This window comes from Octopus sinensis, linkage group LG21 (genome assembly GCF_006345805.1).
Source record: "Octopus sinensis linkage group LG21, ASM634580v1, whole genome shotgun sequence".
In the NCBI taxonomy this organism is placed as follows: domain Eukaryota; kingdom Metazoa; phylum Mollusca; class Cephalopoda; order Octopoda; family Octopodidae; genus Octopus; species Octopus sinensis.
Window position 1 is genome coordinate 14,299,285 of NC_043017.1, and position 17,500 is coordinate 14,316,784.

Genomic DNA, 17,500 nt, shown 5'->3' on the forward strand with positions numbered 1-17,500 from the left:
ACAAACAGTAATTTGATGTTAACATAAAGCAGTAAACCAGGAACATATGAATCAATAGTGCATTCATTGCTAATTAAAACAAAGACTCACACATATTTATTAAAATGGTGATAATATACACTTCACTATACATCCGTTCATATTTAGGTTTCCACAGAGCACACACACACATACAAACACACAATGTTTACACACAACTACTTCTTCTGTTGCTCGTTTGTATGAAATCTCATTCCTTCTCTAACACTGCTGGTCATTCATCTTTCACATATAGTTGAAGGTATCACCTCAAGATGTTCAGTGGCAACTTGAAAGCTCAAAGAACTCAACTATACAGCCACTATCACACCTTATTGCAGAACTACATTTAACCACAAACTCAATATAGCAGCTTCAAACAGGTATAAGAACAATTAATTAAGTTGATTTTAATTACTTACCTAAACAGTAGTAAAACAGCTTGAGAAAATGACCTAAAATTGTTATGCCTATTAATGGACGTCTTTGAATCAAGTCGAATATTCCCAAATACCTACAAGAATAGAAACAATAAAATATTGACATGAAATATAAATGTAGAAAACTATCACAAGACAAATTTCCCACTAAAAATAAATGTTTTGTTTTTTTTGTTTGGCCATATTAAAAACATTTTTGTTAATATAATTTATTTCTATAGGAGGCAAGAAATCTTAGTTCTATAATTCCATTCTTGCCTAAGATGCTTTATAAGAATACATAAATAAATCACCAGTATACGACTGATATCTTATCAATCTTGGTGGAATGAAAAGCAAAGACAACTTTCGTAGCCAAAGAGCCAGAGCAACATTTTGTTGAATTCTCTAACAATTTTGGCAAACCATTGCTCTAGGAGTAGTTTTAACCAGTTTGTCAAGCAAAAGTAAATTATTTCCAGTAATTAACATATCTTAAAATGAGTGGATAAAGGTTTTGAGTAGAAAAAAACAAAAGAAAACAAATTTCACTGACTCAGCAGTTTAATATAATAATATGAGGAAATTCTGCAGGGTTTCGTTGTGTGTGAGTGATTCAGTTATTTCTTAACATAAACAACGAGAAAACCAAATGAGATTTGTTTATAAAATCCACACTCAGAAATAAATTTTAATGAGAGCACCTCTAAATGGTTGCTCGATTTACCAGAAATAGCAGCCCAATCACCCTCATATCATACCCTACTATACTGGGAAAGGAAAGGAAAGTTGGATCAAATAGTCCTAGAAATATAAGATGGCCAGAATGGTCATTGTTGATCATAGATCTCCTCATTTAGAGCTGACCTAGGACAAAACTAAGTTTATTTTAACAGTAATACATCTATTGAATTTCATTGTAAGAAGTGAATTCCAAAACAAAAGTTTTATGAAGAATGATGAAGTCTTTGCCTGTTAGAATGAGAAAAGTTATGTGGAATTAGAAATAAAGGAATGGTCCACTTACTTGCATTCCAATAATGGCATAAATAAAAAAGAGCATTGCAATCAGAAGGCACACGTACGGCAAGGCCTGGAAGAAATAAGACAGGAGTTTGGAATATTTTAGAGACATTTTGAAAGAATTCGTGGCTGGAATAAAGAGATATTTAATGATGGAAGATGGGTGATTTTAGATAATTATAATTACAGATGTATGAAAATGAAGCAAAGATAGTAAGGTAAAGGAGAGTATAGTGTAATATTTGGCAGGCAGAGGTGATAACTGCAAACATATTTCAGTATTAATAAGCTCAGTAGGTTATTAGTAGTAATGTGGAAGTGAAAGGAAGGATTATGTGATATTCAGTAGGTGTGAGTGACAATTGTGGATATATGTCAGTGTTATGAGATCTCAACAAGTTTAGGGTAAAAGTAATTAAAATGGAATAGTGCATTTTTTCTTGTAATTATTTCACAAAGATTTTGTTATCTAAAATTGCAAATAAAACAGATACCATATTTTCTCACATACAAGTTGATACAGGATGTAGTGCAAACATTCAAACAGTGTCAATACCTTACCAAATCCTGCTGTATTTCATATGAAATTTTTTTTATACCAAGTTGTCTTGGTATTTAAGTCTACCTACCTTTCAATTTTTTTTGCTTTATAGTAAATTTTCTTCTGAAAAATTTGACTAGTATGCCAGAAAATATGGTAATTAATAAACATAAATGGCAGATATGACTCTTCCAAAATATAACTGTAAATTATATAATTATGGCAAGATGCAATAAAAACATTTTCAATTCAGTGAAATGGTTAGATGTGTAAGTTACTTCATTCACAAATTCATGATCCTGGGTTCAATCCCATCCCAACTTCATAATTTTAATAAGGAAATCATGATAAACTTACTTTAAAGGATTGTAAGAACGTCCATAATAGTAATCTGATGGTATAACCTTGACGTAGTAGCTTGATAAGTCGTGCCGCTCTAAATAACCTGAAACTTCCTGTTCGAAAGGAAGACGCCTGAAAGAGAAAATGTTGTGAATTAAGTTTGGAACCAAAAGAACACACAGAGAATTCATATTTCTAAATAATATTTCAAAACTGTTAATCAAAAAATAAAAGTCATTCTTTATTGGTAAAGGGATTTTAACACTGGAATATCAAAAGATTAGGTAAAGTATAAGCTGTTGCCTTGTCTTCCTCCTTTATACAATCCTATATTTAAAAATTGTAATAGTTTTCTAAGCTGGCACCCCATTGGTTACGATGACGAGGGTTCCAGTTGATCCAATCAATGGAACTGCCTGCTCATGGAATTAACATGCAAGTGACCGAGGGCTCCAAAAACACCCATACCCCTTAAGCATCATCGTTTTACATCTGCTTTCCATGCTGGCATAGGTTGGACAGTTTGACTGAGGACTGGTGAGCCAGAGGTTGCACCAGGCTCAATCTGATCTGGCAAAGTTTCTACAGCTGGATGCCCTTCCTAATGCCAACCGCTCCAAGAGTGTAGAGGGTGCTATTATGCGTGACTGGTATGAGGGCCAGTCAGGCAGTTCTGGCAACAACCACACTCAAAAGGTGTTTTTATGTGCTACTTGCATGGGAGCCAGTCCAGCAGCACTGGCAATGACCACACTTGAATGTTGTTTTACATATGCCACCAGCACATGTGCCAGTAAAGTAATGCTGGCAACGATCATGCTTGAATGGTGCTTTTCACGTGTCACTGGCACGGGAGCCAATCCACGGCCCTGGCAACGATCACACTCAGATGTGCTTCTAACGTTCCACTGGCACAAGTGCCAATCAGGTGGTACTGTCATTGGCCATGTCAGCGATTTCGATTTGTTTACACTTGCCTCAAAAGGTCTTTGCAAGCAAAGTTCATTGTCCAATGAATGAGGGGTACTCATAAGTGTGCCAGTGCTTTAAACGTTCCACTGGCACGAGTACCAATCAGGCAGTACTGTCATCGGCCACATCAGCAATTTTGATTTCACTTGCCTCAATGTCTTCACAAGCAAGGTTTTTTGTCCAATGAATGAGGGGTATTCATAAATGGGCTGGTTACATCCACTGGCATAGGCCATGAACTATGGTCTCACTTGGCTTGTTGGGTCTTCTCAAGCACAGCAAATCTCCAAAGGTCCCGGTCACTAGTCATTGCCTTGGTAAGGCCCTGTGTACAAAGGTCTTGCTTCACCACCTCATACCAGGTTTTCCTGAGTCTACCTCTTCCACAAGTTCCCTCAACTGCTAGGGTGTGACACTTTTTCCCACAACTGTCCTCATTCATTCGCAACACATGATGAGCATACCAGTGCAATCGTCTCTCTTGCACACCACATCTCATGCTTCTTAAATCCAACTTTTCTCGCAAGGTGCTTACACTCTGTTGTGTATGCACACTGATATTACACATCCAGCAGAGCATACTCACTTCATTCCTTGCAAACTTATGCATGTCCTCAGCAGTCATGGCCCATGTTTCACTGCCATGTAGCATTGCACACATGTGTCATACAGTCTACCTTTTACTTGCCACCAGCAGAGGTAGGAGCTCTCTGAACTTTGCCCAGGCTATTCTTATTCTAGCAGCTACACTTTCAGAGCATCCACCCCTGTTACTGACTTGGTCACCTAGGTAACGGAAGCTATCAATTACTTCTAGTTTTTCTCCCTAGAATGTGACAGAAGCTGTTATCCGCACATTTTCAGTGTTTATAGCACCTGAGCATTTGCCACATACAAAAACTATCTTCCCAGTTAGCCTTCCTTTGATATTGCTGCACCTCTTATATGTCCATAGCTTACATTGGGTACATCGTATGGAGTTTCTACCTACGCCTTTTCTACAGATCAAGCAGGGCCGCCTACCTGAAGGGATTTGTAGTTTGTCTGCCTTCCAACTTATTAAGACTTTGGTTTTAGCTAGGTTGATTCTAAGGCCCTTCGATTCTAATCCTTGTTTCCACACTTGAAACTTCTCCTCTAGTTCTGATAGTGACTCAGGAATTAGAGCAAGGTCATCAGCATAGAAGAGCTCCCAGAGGCATCCTGTCTTGAATACCTCTGTTATTGCCGGGAGGATTATGATAAATAGGAGGGGGCTGAAGACTGATCCTTGGTGGATCCCTAACCCAACTTGGAATTCTTCACTGTACTCATTGCCAACCCTCACCTTACTGACAGCTTCCCTGTACATGGCTCGCACAGCTCTCACTAACCATTCATCTATCCCTAGTTTCCTCATTGACCACCAGATAAGGGATCGGGGGACCCTGTCGAAGGCTTTCTCCATGTCAACAAAAGCCAGGTACAGGGGCTTATCTTTGGCTAGGTATTTCTCCTGCAGCTGTCTTACCAGGAATATAGCATCAGTGGTGCTTCTTCCCTGGCACCAACCCAAACTGCATCTCATCAGTTTGATAAGGCTAGCCCCTCTTCAATTACTTGTGCAACTCATTTTTTCCAGCTGAGTGGCAGCTGGAGCAACCTGAAAGAATGCATCTTGCACAAGGACACCATGTGCTGCCAGGAATCAAACTCCCAACCTTACAACTGTCAGTCACCTGTGCTAACCACCAAGCCATGCACCCAGACTGACTTTGGTTTTCTCAAACAATTTAAAATCCTGTTTTATTTAAACCAGGTACGAGCAACCTTTTACAAGAAGCAGGTCACATTGGACACGAATCATCATCAGGTGGGGTGCATTTCTAAAAACATGCAAAGTAAATTTACGTTGACATTCTACTCTGGAAGTCCCATCACTGATTAAAACTACAGCAGAATAATATTCTTGATAACTTTAGTGGTTGCAAACTATGGCACGAGGCCAGCAGTTTTCAGGAAAGAAGGTCAGTCAATTACTTTGACCCCACCCCCAGTGCCCAACTGTTACTTATTTTATCAATTTTGAAAGAATGGGAAACAAAGTCAAGCATAATTTGAACTCAGAAGCTGGAGGGTTACAAGAAAAGCTGTTACTCATTTTGTCTGATGTTCTAAGGATTCTACAAGCTTTCTGCCTTATTAACAATAATAACAATGACTATCAAAATTTGTTCAGAACACCAACTGTTAATCTTTTACCATCACAACCCAATTTCCTTAGAATCAATAATTTTCCATGACCTATTTTGGCAAATCAATAATTTCCTGACCTTCTTTTCATATATATATTTAAATAAAGTACAGTTTCACAGAAATTTAATAAAAAATATTAGCATTTAATATAATTCTTGTGGAAATATTCCTTTGTTTTATTTGTAGTAAATAAATGTTGTATTGTGATCTTTATACCTGTCTAGCCAATCTATGGCTTATTGTGTAATATATTCATTACCATTTTACATAATATATTTCAAAAGGTTTTGTCTTTGTAACATTTTCAGAATTGTTCTGTGACCCACAGCTTTGCAAACTACACACTGAAACCAATGACTGCAGTTAAATCTGAATTACAAATTTGTGTATTGTTGCAAATGTGTTTGGGTAACACTAATGGAATACATTTCTAAACATTTCAGTGTATAACACTCACACACACACATCAAAACAGGAGATTTTAAAAATTGTTGGTATTATTTATTCACCATTACATGTATTTCATTTACTAAAAGGAATAACAAAATTCTATATATTTCTCCTACATGATAAGATATTTCCTATAAGAAATTCTTCAGACGGAGAATCAAATACTACTCGATTCCCTATCTGGAGAATTTTTCCTCAAAGATATCCTACATGTTTCCACTACATGTACAATTTCTGTAATTCTTTTTAGCAAATGAAACTGTTTTAATGGTGAATAAGATCAACATTTTCTTTCAATCTCCTCTTTTCATAAATAATCTGCAAAAAATATTTTCTGGAATTTTCAACTCTTCTGCATACCTCAAACAAATATAACATCTGCATACGATTTGGAATACTGGAATAAGTACTTCAAGAGGACACAGCTTGGATTTTAACCCTATTTACATAATATATATATATATAATATATATATATATATATATATATATATATATATATATATATATATATATATATATATTATATATATATATATATATACACAGGTGTCTAGGCTATAGCTGACACTACCAGATATTTTGAGCATCTCTGCAGTGATTTCTGATGGGCCTGGGGCTTTCCCTGTCTTCATGCTTCTAATTGCCTTAACTACCAAGGAACTGTCAACTCAGATAGCTGGTCCCTCTGTTGGGTCAACATTCGAGTCAACTCTCTTTATCCCATTCATTTTCTTTATTCAGCAACCTTTCATAGTGGATAATAATATCCACTGTATTCACCTGTATAGTTAATCAGGTGATACACGAAGGAGTCATACCCAATGACTGGTGTAGCAGCATAATAGTCAACTGCTACAAAGGTAAAGGTGACGCCCTAGATACAAATAATTACAGAGGTATCAAGCTGTTGGATCAGGTGATGAAGGTTACGGAGAGGGTCATAGCCCAACTAATTAGAGAGAGAGTTAGTTTAGATGAGATGCAGTTTGGGTTCGTGCCAGGGAAAAGTACCACTGATGCTATATTCCTGGTAAGGCAGCTGCAGGAGAAATACCTAGCCAAAGATAAGCCCCTGTACCTGGCTTTTGTGGACATGGAGAAAGCCTTCGACAGGGTCCACCGATCCCTTATCTGGTGGTCAATGAGGAAACTAGGGATAGATGAATGGTTAGTGAGAGCTGTGCGAGCCATGTACAGGGATGCTGCTTGTAAGGTGAGGGTTGGCAACGAGTACAGTGAAGAATTCCGGGTAGAGGTAGGGGTCCACCAAGGCTCAGTCTTCAGCCCCCTCCTATTTATCATAGTCCTCCAGGCAATAACGGAGGAATTCAAGACAGGATGCCCTTGGGAGCTCCTCTATGCTGATGACCTTGCTCAAATTGCTGAGTCACTATCAGAACTGGAGGAGAAGTTTCAGGTGTGGAAGCAAGGATTAGAATCGAAGGGCCTTAGAGTCAATCTAGCTAAAACCAAAGTCCTAATAAGTAGGAAGGTAGACAAATCTCAAATGCCTTCAGGTAGGTGGCCCTGCTCGATCTGTAGAAAAGGTGTAGGTAGAAACTCTATAAGATGCACCAAGTGTAAGCTATGTACACATAAGAGGTGCAGCAATGTCAAAGGAAGGCTAACTAGGAAGATGGTTTTTGTATGTGGCAGATGCTCAGGAACAATAAACACTGAAAATGCTCTGAGACCAACTTCTGTCACTTTCCAGGGAGAAAAACTAGAAATAGTTGATAGCTTCCGCTACCTAGGTGACCAAGTCAGTAGCGGGGGCGGGTGTGCTGAAAGTGTAACTGCTAAAGTAAGAATAGCTTGGGCAAAGTTCAGAGAGCTCTTACCTCTGCTGGTGACAAAAGGCCTCTCGCTCAGAGTAAAAGGCAGACTGTATGATGTGTGTGTACGAACAGCCATGCTACATGGCAGTGAAACATGGGCCATGACTGCTGAGGATATGCGTAAGCTCGCAAGAAATGAAGCCAGTATGCTCCGATGGATGTGTAATGTCAGTATTCATACTCGATAGAGTGTAAGTACCTTGAGAGAAAAGCTGGACCTAAGAAGCATCAGATGTGGTGTGCAAGAGAGACGTTTGCACTGGTATGGGCATGTGGCGAGAATGGATGAAGATAGTTGTGTGAAAAAGTGCCACACCCTAGCGGTTGAGGGAACCTGTGGAAGAGGCAGACCCAGGAAAACCTGGGACGAGGTGGTGAAGCACGACCTTCGAACTTTAGGTCTCACTGAGAAAATGACTAGAAACCGAGACCTCTGGAAGTATGCTGTGCGTGAGAAGACCCGGCACGACAAGTGAGACCATAACCCGTGGCCTTCTACATGGGATTACTTGTGAAGACCTGTTGAGGCAAGTGAGAATCAGAATCAGAATCGAAATCGATCAATGGAAATTGCAGCTGAGTTACCAGTGCCAGTGGCACGTAAGAGAACCATCTGTTCGTGGTCGTTGCCAGCCTCGCCTGGCCCCCATGCCAGTGGCATGTAAAAAGCACCATCCGTTCGTGGATGTTGCCAGCGCCACCCCGACTGGCCTCGTGCCAGTGGCACTTAAAAAGCACCATCCGTTCGTGGCCATTGCCAGCCTCGCCTGGCCCCCGTGCCGGTGGCATGTAAAAAGCACCATCCGTTCGTGGCAATTGCCAGCCTCGCCTCGCCCCCATGCCGGTGGCACATAAATAGCACCATCCGGTCGTGGCCGTTTGCCAGACCCGTCTGGCACCTGTGCCAGTGGCACGTAAAAAGCACCCACTACACTCATGGAGTGGTTGGCGTTAGGAAGGGCATCCAGCCATAGAAACATTGCCAGATCAAACTGGGCCTGGTGCAGCCTTCTGGCTTCCCAGACCCCAGTTGAACCGTCCAACCCATGCTAGCATGGAAAGCGGACGCTAAACGATGATGATGATGATGATGATATAGTGAGAGTTTACGAAAAAAACAAAAGATGAAGACAGGTGGTGTACAAAACAAACAGATGTATTAGTATAATGCTCAGGAATAGAAAAAGTCTTTTACGTTTTGAGCCTACACTCTTCTACAGAAAGGGACACAGAAAAAACAAGGAGAGAAAAAAAATTTGTGTAGTGGCTAACAATATATATATATATATATCTGTAAATGTAATATGTGACAATTATTCGGCAGCCAAGAAAAAACTCTGAGTTTCGGATGCCGAGGTGGAAATCCACACCACCATCTCTTCGGTTATCGACATCCGAAACTCAGAGTGTTTTCTTGGCTATTGAATAATTGTCACATATTATTTTACAGATAAATTTCCTCTATTTACATAATATTGAAGTCTCTTTCTTTCTTTTGTTATCTTACCGTTTTTACCAATATATATATATAACGGGAAGGTTTATGAAAATAAACAAAAGACGAAGGCAGGTGGAGTACAAACAAACAAATGTATTAGTATGGCGCTCAGGAATAGAAATAAAACAAGTCTTTTACGTTTCGAGCCTACGCTCTTCGACAGAAAGATACACAGAAAAGAAACAAGGAGAGAAAAAAAATGCGTGTAGGAGCTAATGGTCTATCATGGCGTTCTGACTTCAGGCAGAAGTCAGAGGTCAGAGGTCAGACGTTAGACGGATAGTAGGGGTGATAATAGGGTTAAGTGACTTCCAAAACAAAGGTGCCCCAACACGAAGGTGCGTGTGTGTATAAGCGAGTATGTATATGCGTGTGAAAGAGGGCTGGTGGTCTGGACGTGTGTATGTATGTATGTGTGGGTGTGGAGATATGGGGATGGGTGTGTGGGTGGTGTGTTGTGATATATGAGTATGTATGTGTAGGTGTAAAGATGTGGGGATGGGTGTGTGGGTGGTGTGTTGTGATATATGAGTATGTATGTGTAGGTGTAAAGATGTGGGGATGGGTGTGTGGGCGGTGTGCTGTGGGTGTTGTGATGTGATGTGTAATGTCGTATGGTGTAGTGTAGTGTGGTGTGATGTTGTGGGGAGGTGGGGGCGAGGGTGGGGAAAGCCCATGTGGGGTGTGGGTTCAACTGGGGGTTGGGGTAGAGTGGGGGTTGTGGGGAGAGTGAGAGGGGGAGAGAAGAGAGAGGGGGAGGAGAGAGGGGAGGGTAAGAGGGAGGAGAGGAGAGGGTGAGCGGAGGAGAGAGGAGATGAGGGGTGAGGGGAGGAGAGAGGGGGTGAGAGGAGAAGGGAGAGGAGGAGAAGGAGGGGGAGGGGGAGGGTAAAGGAGGGGAGTGGTAGATAGAGGAGGAGGAGAGGAGGGGGAGAGAAGGGGAGTGAGGGAGCAGAGAGAAAGAGAGAAGGGGAAGAGGGAAAAAGAAAGAAGAAAGAAGAAGAGGGAAGAAGGGAAGAGGAGGGAAAGAGAGTAGGGGGGAAAAGATGAAGGACTGAAGAAAAGTAGGAGTCGGAGGGGAGGTTAGAGGAGGAATATGAACATCCAGGCCGATAACATGTTACTATATGTAAAGTGACAAGGCCAGTTTCTTTTGCTGTTCCGTTTTAAGGTATATTTTCTAAAAACTACCATCCGATATTAATGGTTGATTTCCTGGCTACTTAGAGTATAAAATCACAGTATTAATAATAAGGAACATGTGTCAGACGGTTGGTGTTAGGAAGGGCATCCTGTTGTAAAAATCCTTCCAAAACAGTTACAAAAGTCTGGAGCAAGCTCCTACTTGGTTGGCTCTTGTCAAACCGTCCCATCCATGCCAGCATGGAAGGCAGACGTTAAACGACGATGATGAAACCAAGTGAAAAGTCTGGGTGTTCAAATTCTTAATTTTCCTTATTGTTAGTATATATATATATATATATATATATATATATATATATATATATATATATATATTGTATGTGTAACGTAACAGTTTAGAAAAAAACCCATTGGTTTCATATCTAGCGTGAACTAGGCTTCACTTCAGCTAAAAAAATATTCCTATTAAATATTATGGCCAGATGAGTTGTCTTCCTTTGCTTGATAAATAAGTTTTCCAATTTTGAAGTAAAACTTTCCGAAAATGTGGACAATACTTTGCTTTTATCTGTTGTTGAAAGAATTTATAAACAGGGTGGTACATGAGTTGCATGGTGATTTCTGATCGTCTGAATGGGTAACAAAAGGAAATATTCAACTAAATACTTACACTAGATAATACATTTGTTGTAACTACATCTATAATACTTCCAATCACGATGATAAAGTCGAATAGATTCCATCGATCACGGAAATAGTTCTAAAAGATAAAACAAAATTACTTGAAATTTTCTGTTTCAAAATACATTTGTGCCTCATTTTACAATATTCATTTTTATTTTTGAAAATTATTACAAATTTAAATTGTCAAAAAAAGAAGAAAATATATTATTACACTTCATGCTTAATTTTAAAGTAATTAGCTCAAATTATTTTAAAAATATTTCACTTATAACCCTCACTGGTATTTACATGCTACTATAAAATGTATTCAAATGTTCTCTGACTTCAATTTATTCTACCAACAGCAAAAAGAATCGTTTTTATTCTACAAATAAATAATTTTATACAATTGGAAAAAGGAATGAAAGTAAAATGACTTTCAATGATGTTTGGTGAATAAAGCAGCATCGAGCTAAAACTTAAATCTATCACAACAGCAGAACCAATGAGTTCTTGCTGTTACAGAAACAATATATCCACAGTAGAGAGTGATTATCGAATTATTGTGAAGATATTGGAATCGAAAAAAAAACAAAAACAAAAAAAAAACATATACACAAGTGATTTTCAGGATTTCCTGTTAAAAACTTAGAACTGCCTAGGACTTGTGAAGTCACTTAAACATTATAATTTTTTATATTTATAATTAGATACATCATTCTCAATGATGAGCTTAGATTCCTAATTTATGAATTGTTAAATTAATGAAATTATGATAAATGTACAACAAATTGAAACTATTATAAATATAATTACTAAATCATTGGAAATATATTAAATGAAAAACAAACAACATACTGATATAAGATTTTGTTTTAGTAGAATAACATTTTGGACAGAGGAACATAGGATGCTACTTTAAGATATTCATGCAAAATACTTGGAATATTAGTTTTAATCTATCAAATTAAAGAGATGCTAAAAATAGAATAAAAATTAAGAAAGAAATTATGAAACTTGAAAAGTTTACAAATTAAATGGTTCAACTATTTTAAAATAGTTTAAAAAGAGACTAAATGTTCAATAAAGAACTTTTGAAAAATGTAAAAAAATGTAAAAAAAAAAAAAAATTCAAAACAGAAATGAAAGCATACGGCACAGTGAGCAAGCTAACATGCAATACAACATATAATTGAGAACAGTCACGTTTAGTTCCTTAGGCAATTAACAAAGCAACTCTGCTAGTTGCTTAAATACTAATAAACATAAAGCACCATTTTAAACCCAGACTGTTGAGGTTGCATAAGACGAGGTGTCACTGCCACATTTCACTTACGGACAGAGCACAGACTACACCAAGTATTGGAACTCAAAGCTGATGACAAGGAAGAGCTACAACTTGTATAAGGATCTCTCTCATATAGAAGATTTGGGAGTGCAATAGACAAATAGGACTTTTTTTCAACATAAAACCAAAGATTTGGTACAAAACAACATTTTTTTTCTTGAACAGCATTAAAAATAGCTTAATGATATATTAAGGTACTTAATGATATATTAATATATCTTGATGATATATTAATATTCACTAAAATATCATAATATATCTTTATGATATATTAAAAATATCTTAATGATACAATGTTGATGATATTTGAATAATTTTTAAGAAGTTAAAAAAAAAAATCTTTTCAAACTGATTTATAATTTCTGAAGTATGTTTACTTTTAAATTTCAACAGAGAAACTATGGACAATTTCCTTTCAACAGCACCATGTATATAAGACTTGAAACAACAAAAACTTTGAAATTTACAGCATGTACAGTTGGGAAAATGTCAATTGAAGTTAAGCAACATTGAAAATAACAACAGTCTCTATCTGATTGCCTTTAAATATCATTGTGATATAATGTGATATATATATACACACACATATATATCACAAAGATATTTATGAGCATCCAGCCTTAGAAACCATGCCAAAGCAGACACTGGAGCTTGGCACAGTCGGCTGGCTTGCCAGCTCCTATTAAACTGTCTAATCCATGCCAGTATGTAAGATGTATGTTAAATGATGATGATGATGATGATGAATAAATATAAACACGCACACGCACATACACACACACACACACACAAACATATGGTGTGTGCATTTAGAGTTTTAACCATTGTTTAATTGTACCCACTATTTGAAATTTCCTGCTGACCAGGTGAGCTTCTGATGAGATTTCACAAAATAAAGTTTTAAAAATATGAAACCAGAATTATTTTTGGTATCCAAAATGTGACAGAGTGTGTATTGTAGAACTTCCAGGGACTTCATGAACTGATTCCCTTTTGTGAGTTAAATCAGGTGTTATTTTATGTTCCTTTGGAAACAAATAACAAATTTCGCCTAGAAAATTGTAATGTTGAAATGAAATGAACTTCTTCAGACGTAGACAAACAGGTGCCTCGTCCATAGATGGACAACACTCAACAACAATGATAATTCCATTTACAATTTTTCAAAATCTTTGCTGACAAAATCTCTTTTGAAGACTTCCTGGTGAGCAAGCAACTTGAAATAATTGTTACAAAGCAACAGTTTCTAACACACACACACACACACATTCACTCTCTCTTTCTTTCTCTCTCACACACACACATGCACAAAAACGCAAACAAAATATTCATAAATTTTCCTGTTCAAGATATGAGACTAGTTATCAAAATCCTTATCAGCAATATCCTGGGCCACAGTGATTCATTAATGAACGATGACAAACATTTATTAAGAAAAGGACTCAATACTGGGTGTAGAGTGGAATATACAATTAAAAAGAGGTGGACTCTCTCATCTCTGTCAAGGCTTGTTTGATCAAATTTTAATTAATGAGGCTGATTGATGAAATTTTGCAATCAACCTCACTTTATAATGTGTTTGTGTTTTAAACAGCCAAGAATTTGAAGTAAATGAGACATTATAATTCCAGTTTAAGGTAGAAAACAATAACTACCACCAAACCCCTGAATCCTACTGGGTGGTGGTCACTTTACTGATTCCATTTACACTGCAGACCCTCTACTATTTCCTCTTGTTTCAATATTAGAGACTAGAAATTGTTTACTTCTATTTTCCTGTACTATTTAGTTTCACAAATATTTAAATGTCAGTCATTTAGTGGTAACAATTTCAGCTATTCTACAAATATGCAACACAGCATATCTCAACCTGATTTTAGGTTTATGGTATAGAAATAACAATTTTATTCTAACAGTACAGAAGAGCATGAAGTCTCAATTTGATTCTTGGCATGTTAATTACCTCAAAACTTTGAATAAATTAAAAATTGATTGCTAAAAGTTCAATGTAACTGATATGCAACATTACAAGAGTCAATTTGAGAGAATTGACCTAAGATTTGGTGTTATGCTTATGGAATCTCTAGTCAGACGGAATGGTTTTGATTGTGTAGTTCTCTTCCATATACCTGCTAAAAAATATCTGTTAATGGAGAGCTATCAGAGTACATCTGCTGTGTAGATCTGCTGAGGTAAACAGGGTTAATGTTTAAGCTGCTAATTGTGGCAGTCTCCTCCCTAGCACCACAAGGAAGATTTCACAAGGATTGGAACTTATAAACTAATGAAATGCCATTCACCAATATTTTACCAAGAATCACCAAGTGGGCCTTTAAATCTTATAAAAGAATTAAATGTTGCATACAACAAAGACAGCCACATAGGTTAAAAAACTGTGAGGTGACACTGAAGGCTGCCCATGGGGCAAAAGCAGCAGACCAAAGAAGATAGGGACAGAAATCTGATAACTTTGGAGCTCAAGACAAAAGAAAGCAAAAAATTACAATAATGTAATAGAATACTTCTTAACCCTTTCATTAGCAAACTGGCTGAAACTGGCTCTGAGTACAAATATCTTGTTTCCATAAGTTTTGATTAAAAATCTTCCACCAAACCTTAGTCACAAGTTATGTTCCTAACACTAGTTGAATGAAAACTAAATTATTTTAATAAATTCTTTGTTATATTATAGGTAATTGAAAGAAACACAGAGCATCTCAAAATACAGTAACGAAAGGCTTAATTCATATAATTTATGTGCGTGTATTTACATATACACACTTTATATATATATATATATATATATTTATATATTTATATATATATATATATATGATCCAAATAAGAAGACTTTAACACATCTTTAATGATCAGTTAGAATTGTTTCTGAACCAACTCTGCTTTCAATGTCAGAAAGTGTTTCTTTATCTTCTGATTTCGATTATATTTTACTCTTCACTAGACTCACACAACAGTTTTACCATTGTGAAACCAAGATTTTTCTGCACCCACAGAATTTTGGTATTAGTGTCTGGAATCCAACAGTGTTGGTAACCCAGAACTCGGGTTGAGTGCTGCATTGGAAATACCTGTCTTTCTAACCTACCAGAACCTTATCATCATCATCATCATCATCGTTTAGCGTCCGTTTTCCATGCTAGCATGGGTTGGACGGTTCAACTGGGGTCTGTGAAGCCGGAAGGCTGCGCCAGGCCAGTCTGATCTGGCAGTGTTTCTACAGCTGGATGCCCTTCCTAACGCCAACCACTCCGTGAGTGTAGTGGGTGCTTTTTACGTGCCACCCGCACATATATATATGAATGAGATGGATGCTTCTACATGTATGAAACTTTAAATGTCGAACTGGGTCAAACCTATTATATATATATAATAGTTATTTGTTCTCTCCCACACACAAGCCCTGTGTATATACACACACACACAAGTAAATTGTGATTTCCCCAGACAATAATCTTAAATATGTTCACTCCTATAAAAGCAGCAGACAAAACAAAATTTCTGAAATGTCGAACTGGGTCATAGGTTGATATGCACAATTACTATATATATATATATATTATATATATATATGTAAAACAGTATTTGGAAATTAATTGTTGAAAATGTGATTATTTCTTGGTTGTTGCTGATTTATTATTTTAAACTTATCTTAAAAATAAACTGCAATCTTTTTCGATCAACAAATCAGAGATACAGGAATTGAAAGAGACAATTCGTATTGAGGACAAAGGTTGCATCTCTACAAATGCTTATTTCTATAAAAAGAGTTGTTATAACAGATAGGTCCAGAATTGATTAAACCTTAGTCTTTAACTTTCGGAATAAAAAGAGTGATGGAGACTACAGAGATAAGTTATTCATATGCAGTATGTCTGCAATCAGGTCTTGAGTTTCAAAAGGTGATATTTTGTTTCATATGTGTTGTTAATGTGCTTGAAAAAGATGTGAATTTCACAACTTCACATATATCTTGAGTACTAATAGCAGGTTGCATATGTTTTGTAAAGGAACAGTTATCTGCTTTTAAATGGTGTAAATTAATAATAAGTTGCGAGAGGAATAAGTTTTGAGTCTCAGTTTCAATTCTTAGTTGAAACTGTTTCACATCAATGTATCGCTGGAGCTGTTAGAAAATGTTGGGCTAATTATGATTTTTCATTTGCTAAATACCTCAGGCCCCTGCCTATTTTTTCACATCAAATAACATCAGTTCTTCAAGCCTCAGACCTTTTAAAATAGTGGGGGCTTTTTTATTTTTGTTTTTTAAATTTGATAAAGGAAATGTTTTTAAACTCTACTAACAGAAAGAAGAATTTCTTTCTGTTTCCTGATTTAGAGAAGGTGAGGTCCATGATCCTCATGAAGGGCTCCAATACTGGTAGGAAGATGGTAAGTAGCTCACCAAAGACTGGAGATTTGACTCAAATGTTTGCAAGGTGCAGGTCCACTGTAAAACAAGCTGAAGGATTAAGTTTAACATCAGCAACCATCCTTCAAACAGATTTCCATTTAGGTCAAGCTGGGGCTACAGTATAAATATTTGTCCAAGGTACCACCCAATGGCATCAAAAACTTTTAACTTCATGCTCATTCCTCACCACATGATGGGTTTTTGCAATTGATGTCTTGCCATTTTCCCTCACCTTTCACCTACCCCACTCTTCAAGTACACACTTAGTATCAAACATTAATATATATTAACAGGTTGACTTGGTCCCTGGTCTTACTTTGATCGTGTGTGCAAAAAAGTACACACGGCTAGCTCCTCACACATTTGGAGACAAATGTCTTGGGAGGTGGGCATGAGTTGTTCATGTTTAAGTAATTTAAGGGGAAAAGTCAAGCTATTAATAAATAAAACCCCAACTATAGAGTTCAGTGCTGCTTGTATTTGATCAGTCACTTGTGTGCATGTGTATCTATATATACTCACACCCTACGAGTGGGAGTGTGTATCCCAGCTTAAGAAACATTTGACTCAGTGAATCTG

At 37.1% G+C, this 17,500-nt stretch overlaps 1 protein-coding gene across 2 annotated transcripts in view; it reads right to left on the minus strand.

Moving 5' to 3' along the window:
• The window catches only part of LOC115222732 (voltage-dependent calcium channel type A subunit alpha-1), a 998,519-nt gene that overhangs the window by 109,487 nt on the left and 871,532 nt on the right, over positions 1–17,500 (minus strand). For both annotated transcript variants that reach the window (XM_036511821.1, XM_036511820.1), the window contains 4 exons: positions 11,149–11,238; positions 2,359–2,475; positions 1,465–1,530; positions 441–532 (listed from right to left, as the gene is read on the minus strand). In XM_036511821.1, coding sequence (XP_036367714.1) covers positions 441–532; positions 1,465–1,530; positions 2,359–2,475; positions 11,149–11,238 — 365 coding nt within the window. The remainder of the gene's footprint in view (positions 1–440; positions 533–1,464; positions 1,531–2,358; positions 2,476–11,148; positions 11,239–17,500) is intronic.